This window comes from Vicia villosa, linkage group LG3 (assembly GCF_029867415.1).
Source record: "Vicia villosa cultivar HV-30 ecotype Madison, WI linkage group LG3, Vvil1.0, whole genome shotgun sequence".
Lineage (NCBI taxonomy): Eukaryota > Viridiplantae > Streptophyta > Magnoliopsida > Fabales > Fabaceae > Vicia > Vicia villosa.
Genome location: NC_081182.1, coordinates 64,433,662 through 64,442,431, shown reverse-complemented (window position 1 = coordinate 64,442,431; position 8,770 = coordinate 64,433,662). Strand labels below are relative to the sequence as shown.

At 34.7% G+C, this 8,770-nt stretch overlaps 1 protein-coding gene across 1 annotated transcript; it reads left to right on the top strand.

The window, feature by feature from the left end:
- The first annotated feature begins 6,995 nt into the window (after nucleotides 1–6,995).
- LOC131658220 (uncharacterized) lies at nucleotides 6,996–7,805 on the top strand. Its single transcript, XM_058927542.1, has one exon. It carries the CDS (start codon nucleotides 6,996–6,998, stop codon nucleotides 7,803–7,805), a length of 810 nt encoding a protein of 269 aa, XP_058783525.1.
- Nucleotides 7,806–8,770: the final 965 nt, after the last annotated feature.

The following is an 8,770-nucleotide window of genomic DNA, read 5'->3' as shown; positions in this document are numbered from 1 at the left end:
TATTTATTATTTTTCGTGAAGAGGAAATACCCTAGTTGATATTATGGTTTTTTTAATGTAATGTATTTTTTTTTATTTGAGAATTTTTCAATACACCACATCACTTATTTACGCACCACCGAATTGACAAAATTTTCTAGTGCTTCTATTTTTAATTCGGAATTTATTTAGATACCGTAAATCAGATATTCGAACCTTGGTTCACGTGATTGTTGTTGTTGGGCACAATATTTTACCACCAGTCTATCTTGTCTTTTTTTTTTATTAAATTTACACATTAAATATGATTGAAATCTTAATTATTCGTAAAATGTGAACAATACTCACAAGCATAATAAAACAATTGGCATGCATTTAATGAAGCTTAATCTCTTCAACATTGACATCCTTCTCAGCTTTTAATTCCTTTGCAGATTTGAACAGCTAGGGTTTCAACATTTTCTCCACTAGAGACAAAACCTAATTTCAATTTTTTTCACGAGAACTTGACCTAATTCAGAAATATCCATTGAGATCTTCTTGAAATTTTAACAAAACGTTGAGCTTTTATAGGTTATGCCCATGAACCTTTTGATACAAGTTGATCTTTGCAATGGTTTATCCCCAATCAAACAAGAAGCTTTTACTCGAGCCTAAATAATAATCAAAATAGAGATTTTCCAAGCTAATCTCAAGAACCAAATAGAAATTTTAAGACTGGTTAATCTTAAGAACCAAACTTTATTCTTCAAGAGTATTGCACTCTTGAAAGTAATCACAAGGGTCATTCACTCAAATAATTTTTTTCCTCACAAGTAGTGTTCACTCAAAAACACCGAGGCAAATTTAAGTGAAGAAAGATATTTCTAGAGAGAGGAAGAAAAATAGAGAGATAAATTCCAAAAAAAAATGTTAAACTTCGGGAATCGGTTTAAAATGAAGACGAGGCGGCCATCCATTATATAGGAGAAGGAAAAAATATAAAAGGAAATGATCCATGGGCCTCCTAACCGAATAATCGATTGGACTAATGCGCCAATCAATTAGTTGAACTAACAAATCAATTTTCCTGGCCCAAAATAGAAAGATTTCACAAGGAGTTGTTGTCAGTCATTAAGACACTGTCATAATCCACTATACACTAGTTTAGGCTCCTTCTAGAAAATTGGCTTAGGCTTCATTTTATCCTCATTGGGCCTTAGATTAATATTGGACTCTAAGTGTGTTGTACTTGGCACCCGTTTGCTCCAAAAGAACTTGAAACTCAACCATAGGTTAGTATAATATAAATTTTAATTGACTAAACAGTTAATAAATCACTTGCTAAAGAATCATTCAGAGTTTTTCCGACTTTTCAATCTCTATTAATTGTATTACTTCAAAATCTCAAGATAACTTAAGAAACTTCACCTTTTGAGGAAACGACAAGCCATCGTTGATTTTCCTTTTTCTACAAATTATTTGATCCGAGAGTTTGCTCAATAATTAGTATTGATAAATCCATTACAAATTTATCATCTTAACCTTTTAATAGATTGTACCGCAATTGCAACTGTTGAATGACATCATCAACCTCAACACCTTTATCACATCCATTGAGGGATATCATTAACATAAAGAGCATCTAGACAAATGCCATTAGGTAACCACTTCTTCTTGTATACCTAAGATATTTCAGGAAGCTCTTTTGATTTTAAATTGTATCATGTTAGAAACATCCTTACTAAAGGAGTGTTGAGATGTATTTTCCTTTGAAATATCTCCATTAACATTCAGAATGAGATGGTCCTTACTGGTCTTTTATTCTTTAGTTAGACATTGATTCTCTTAAGTTAACTTCTTTAACTTGAATCTCTTCATTTGGACCTTTGACATTTTTCTTTCCCTTGATTGTTATCTTTCAATGATGTTTTCTACGGGATACCTGCAAAAGTAACAACCTTTATTTCTACCTATTAAGGGTTAGTTTACCAAATGTAATATGTATGAGTTTTTCCATAGTTTCAAAAAGAGGTTTTGAAATAATTTCACATTAAGGTTTTTATAAACCATGAATATAGAGGAATCAAACATACGTTGTTACCTTTGTTACACAACTTACTTAATATTAAGTAGCTTGTGCAATAAAGCTATAATTAATTAGAACAACTAAATGATAAGATTAGGGATCTTAACGAAACTCAAAAGATTCAATGATTTTTTGTTGTTATTAGAAAAATAGATTTCTTCCCTCATAGGAGTGGAACAATATAACATATTTATTTCCTCGGTTGTGTCACTTAAAGATCAACTATCAGTATCTGTATCACAACTTGGCTTTTCTACCTTTTGTATCCATATCTTTCTGGGTCATTTAATTTTAGCGGAATACATATTATGAGCAGGCATCTTTATGATTTTATGTTCATAATGTTCTTTATAAAAGTAAGAAGGAGAATGTCCTTCTTTGATCTCGTGACTCTTTTTAATAAAACAGACCTGGCAATATGTCCGTCTTTATTATTTAGTAATTATATTTTAGGGTTTTGCATTTAGATGTTGGTTGGGAATTGCAATTATTGTTAAAGATTTTACTATTATTTTTATGTTCATAACCAAGACCATCCTTATTGAGAGACTCCCTTTGGTTTCCTAACAAAATATTCAATTTGTTTTTCCCTTTAGTGAATTTATCAAGTGTGTTTTGAAGATCATCAATTTTATTTTTCAAAATGTTACATTGATCACACTTGATAGATTCATCTAAGGCTTTATGAGACGAGGAAGAGTTTTAAATTAGATCATAATATTTCGCTCTAAGACTTTCTATTTCTTCTAAGAGATTTTATTTTTCAATTCAAATGAAGAGATAATGTCTTTGGAGGTAGAGATATTTTGTTTTAATTTACTCGTTTATTTTGTTAGTTCTTACAAATATAAAATAAATCTTAATAGGAATAGTGACAGGTTACCTCGTCGTCTTGATAATTTGTCGTGGAATAAAGGTTTTCTTCTTCTTTATTTGAAGATTCCATATTGTTGTTATCCTAGACTATGTATTCTTTCTTTTTGGATTTCTTGAGCTTTCTTTGATTTCGGTTTCCTCTCGGGTTTTAAGGGCAGTTTAGTCTTATATTCTGAGAACTCCACATGAGTCTGCTCCAACCACCGCCCCCCGTAAGGACCTAAATGTGACACTGGATTATTTCAAGAGTCACCTTGTACCAGAGGAGTATTGTTGGAAGCTAGCTCATGTACACTGGACTTGTGTTGAGGGCTACTTGACATGGTTCTATATGGTGTCCCACCCCATCATGACGCTAAACTCTCCTGAAAAACCACATAGGTAAGCTAACCAGAAGTTACTTGAGGTTTAGAATTAGTAGGCAGAGAGCATGACAACGGTATGTCGACGTGTTGGGGGAGATGAGTAGAGCATCCATAGAGTCAAAACACTTTGAGGATGACATTCCCCAATTGTCCTTAATTAGATGCATCTCTAAAAAATAATCCCCCCTTTATATTTACCACACTTTCAAAAAAATCTAGAGGACATTTTCAAGATGCATCTCCAAATACAATAAATACCGTACAAAGATACCTTTTCAGGCCACATTTTATTCAAAAATAAGGTGGATCTCAGAATATCATATTTTGATTGTATTTGGGTGCGCCAAAATATATATATATATATATATATATATATATATATATATATATATATATATATATATATATATATATATATATATATATATTGTGAGATATTGGATCGAACTCTAGTATGGCCGAAGGGTAGCTTCTTGGTTCGACAGGGTTAAGCATGAAGTCGAAGGTTGTTCACATGCTTGTGTCGAAGATGCTAGGGTTGTTAGCATGTTAAATTAGGTTTTAGTGTTTAAACCCTAATTTGTTAAGTTAGCTTGTTTATTAAGTTGGCTTGTGTAATGGGCCTTGTGGAAAAAGCCCATTAGTTAGTATGTTAGGTTTTATTATAAATAGCATACTAGTCTCTCATCATTGCTAAGCTGCAAATCCTAATTTAGGGTGAGAGAGGTTATTTGTTATTCTTGTAAACTTGTAATATTGTTTTCTAAGAGAAAGTGAAAGAATAGCAGTTATAACCAATTCTTGTGTTCCTCTTCTTCCTTGTCCTTTATTCTTCCCTTGGTATAAACTTTGTTCTTGATATCGTTTTTCACAACAAATTGGTGCGGTGAGCGTGGAGAAGATGCCTTCAACAAATTATGAGATTGAAAAGTTCACCGGAGTGAATGATTTCGGTCTGTGGCGCTTGAAGATGAAAGTGTAACGCCCCGAATTTAATTAGTTATTTAATTGAATTAGTTAAGGGATTATTTTATTGGAATGGTCGAAGTTGAGATTTATCAGTGTTATTTTAAGAGGCATATTGGATTAATTAGTCAGTTAACCGGAGAATAGATGTTAGAAATAATATTAGTTATATTTTATTCTTAATTATTTTGTGGTGTGTTTGTGTATTATTTGGCATAATTTTTAGTATAAATTATCATAAGTGGGTATGTTGCTATCAGTTGGTATTATTAAGTAATTTAAGAATTAGTTATAATAATAATAATAATAGCGTTAATTAATTAAATGGGCCATGTATGTGGTTAGTAGTTGGGAGGGTGTGTGTAGTAAGCCCATTAGTAAAATTAGAAATAAGTATTATTAATAAAATAAAATAGAGTTAGAAGGAAGATTAGGTTTTGGTTAATTTTGTGAAGAACGTAGAAGCAGAGAAAGAGGCTAGGGCAAGAGGTAGAAGAACTCCACCATTGTTGAAGGATCAAAGCTCAATTCTAAGGTAAGGGGGGAGAATGGGTTCTTTAAATGGTGATTAAAACATGAAAGGGTAGTGAGGGTTCCTTCCCCTCTATAGGATTGAATTGGAATTGATTTGTGTATAATCCTTTCTTGGTTTGATGTTTGATTAATGAATGTTATTGATTTTGTGTGCAATTGATGTCATATCTGAATTGAATCTGTGTGAAGTTCTGATTTGATTGATGAATGTGATATGAGTATTGTGTCAGTTGATGTGTTGTCGTGTTCTTCTCTTAAAAACCCAATCTGAAAATATAGGTTGAATTGATGAGGAGAAAGTGAGTTGTTATCATGTAAAATGAATGTAGAACAATAGGGTAATGAATCTAGATGAAAGGTATGAGATAATAGGTGAAAAAGTGTTGTTTTAGACTTAAAATCATAGCCTGTTATGAGTGAAAACGAGTGAGAATTGGACTGTCACGAAATTGCAGGTTCTGGACATTTTCTGGTGTTTCGCGTATGGAACAGTGTCATACGCGTATGGGATGAAGTCATACGCGTATGAGGGACACTCCCAAGGGGCCATACGCGTATGATACGCAGGTGCCCTGTCCCAAAACACATTGTACTGGCTGGTTGCGTATGAGGAGCGTATGAGGATGCTCATACGCGTATGGAAATTTTTAAAGAGGAAATTGAATCTGGTGTTACGCGTATGGCAAGGCTGATACGCGTATGAGGTGGCTTCTAGGCAAAATCTGGTCCTGGTGATACGCGTATGGGATATGGGTGATACGCGTATGGGACTGGTGATACGCGTATGGCTTCTGTGTGTAAAAATTCTGTTTTGTGATTTTCTTCGAAAGTTCAATGATGCGTAACTTTTGATCCGTAACTCCGTTTTTAGTGTCGTTTCAAGCATGATGAACCTTAGGAGATAACCTATGTGTAAATGATGAAATGAGATGTAAATTTAAGTTAATTTTAAGTCATGATTTTATTGCTTGATGAATGATGTACTGTGCATATATGTTATAATGATGAACTAGTAAGCCGTTAAATAATGTTTCGGTAAGCGAATTATGTTGTTGTTGGCTAATGGTATTGTTGTGATATGTTGTTGATTTTTGATGTCGTTGATTTGTTGATATGAGTTGTAGGCCGATGGCCAGAGTTGATTGTTTTGAGTTGATTCGTCCTGATATGTGGACATTTTGAGTTGTAGGTCGTATGACCAATGTCGATGTTGTTGAAGGCTTATGCCTTGTATGGTACGATTGTTGTTGATTTTGCGTCCATGTTGCATACATACATTGATGAGGGCTTATGCTCTGTTGCTGAAGGCTTACGCCTTGTTGTTGAGGGCTTATGCTCTGTTGTTGAAGGCTTATGCCTTGTTGTTGCCCTTTTAACTGGCATTATGATGGGGGCTTATGCTCCGTTGGTACCACATGCATATAGATGTCGCTGGTTGCATCGCATTTCATATATTTGAATGTCGATTTTGTGAATAGTATTGTTGATGTCGTGAATGGTGTTGTTGATGATGTTGTGTGTGAGAATTGATGTGTGATCTATAATTGTATATATGTGTAGATACTACTCCTTAGCATGTGATAATTCACCGTGTATTTATTGAATGTAATTCTCACCCCTTTTCTGTTGTTGTGTCTGTGCTTCTTCGGGAGTACAGATATTCAGGTACCTGAGTAGTGCTTGGATGTTGAGTGTTGCTTGATCCAGTCTTAGGAGTCGCTCTGATACGTAACACGGGATTGGGAATTTGTTATGTTTTACTTTGTTTGATTTGTTACGTATCTTACCTTTATATTTTGTTGGACCACGAATTTAAGTGGAGGATATTGTTATTTTAAGCCGTAGTGCTATGAAATCGAATAATTAATATTTCCGCTGTGTAAGAAATTCTTTTATGAATAAATGGAGTAATAAAATGAACTTAAATGTTATGATTTTTAGAAGATGTGACATCCTACTGGTATACTCTGATATAAACTGTGTACTTTTATTATAAATCTATAAGTTGGGAAAGTGGGGTGTTACAATTGGTATCAGAGCAGGTCGGTCCGTCCGGCCAAGTAGTAGAGTTAGTCTTTTGTTTAGAAATTGAGTATTGATAATTAATTTCTAATTGTTATTTGCGTTTTCTATTCCGCATGTATTGGGTTTGTGTATCTGACACGATCAATACTATTTTCCTGTCGGTTGTTGGATGTCCTAAGACAATGGTTGCAGGAAAGAGTAAGGACGTTAATGTTGAGGCACTGACGAGGGTGGCGGATGCAATTGGACAAGTGCCGCACGTGAATGCTAGTATCAGAGGAGGGGATGAGTTACGTGCTTTTAGAGACTTCCGAAAGATTAATCCGCCAATTTTTGAAGGAGGATATGGACCGGATAAGGCACAAGCATGGATGAAAGAAATGGAGGGGATTTTTCAAGTTATGAATTATACTGATATGCAAAAGGTTCGGTTCGGTACTCGCATGTTAATGAAAGGAGCTGAGGATTGGTGGTGTAATACCAGGCAGAGGTTTGATGAAGAAGGCACTGAAATTACATGGGCACTTTTCCGTAGGGTATTCTTGGAGAACTATTTTCCAGAAGATGTGCGTGGAAAGAAAGGAGTGAGATTTCTAGAGTTGAAACGAGAAGAAGGACGATACCGTGGGAAACCTTATGATGGTAGGAAGGATCCGAAATTTGGTTCTGGCAAGAAAACAAGTGGGGGAGACACTCCTGCTAAAACTGTGTGTTTCAAATGTGGACGAGCTGGTCATAAGAGCAATGTGTGTAATGCTAAGCTTAAGAGGTGTTTCCGTTGTGGTAAGACCGGACACGTAATGTCGGATTGCAGACATAAAGAGATGGTTTGTTTTAACTGTAGCGAAGAAGGACACATTAGTGGCCAGTGTCAGAGACCAAAGAAGATGCAAGCTAGTGGCAAGGTGTTCCCTTTAGTTGAGGGCCAGATGGATAACGAAGACGAACGCATTAAAGGTAAGATTTCGTTAGTAGTACTCCTTTATAAATAATTGACGATGCTTGTACTATTAGCTGTTATGTTGTTGGTAGTGGTATAGAATGTTTAGCAAGTATGGGGGTCAGAAGAAGTGAGCGTAGAATAATTGAAAGTTGAGTTGTGATTATTAAAAGTAGTGAAATTATAAGTTGGTTTAATTAAAGTGTGATTTTGGTTGGAAAAAGATGAGTTACTCGGTCGTGTTGATTCGAACGAGCGTTTATGGAGCACTATGTCAATATAAGTAGGAATCGATGGTTCGGTATGTTGAATTAGTTGCAAGTGAAGAAGATGAGTTATCTAGTTAGAATTAGTTTGACCCATGTACCATATGTGGTTGTAATGTTGTTTTGTGTTTAAGACGACTTTGGAGAATGTGTTATTAAAAGATGGTAAAGTTGTAGTTATGTTTTATGACAATTGGGAATTCGTGGGACTATATGAATATCTCATCTAAGATTTAGAAGTAGTCGTCGTTGTAATTATGTTGAATGTTCCGAAATGTTGTCTTACGAATCTAAGTTTGAAGTATTCGGTAACTACGAGAGCGTAGAATACGTGTTGGAACGGAACTTTCGAAGAGTTAATTCGAAAATCTTTATTATGTCGATTCTGGTGATTGAAAGTTGGAGTAAACTTGGTAGGTTGGTTAAGTTGAGGTCGTGTCTAAGTTGTGTGTCCTTATGTTGTTGTGTTCTAGATTTTAAACCGGAGAGTTCATAAGTTGTTTACTCTTTGTGTTGTGATGCTAAATTGTAAAGTGTGTTACTTGAGTAACATTCGTGTTGTTTTCGCCGTTGATGTTATGAATTGTTGTATCATACGTGGGGTCGCCTTTCAGAAATGAGAGTTGATTAGTTGGATGGAATAAGTAGTTGGAGTAGTTGAATCGGATAAATTTTCGAGGACGAAAATATTCTAAGTGGGGGAGAATTGTAACGCCCCGAATTTAATTAGTTATTTAATTGAATTAGTTAA

What these genes read in the sequence shown, in the direction of transcription:
- LOC131658220 (XM_058927542.1), top strand. Translation starts at nt 6,996, where the DNA reads ATGGTTGCAGGAAAGAGTAAGGACGTTAATGTTGAGGCACTGACGAGG.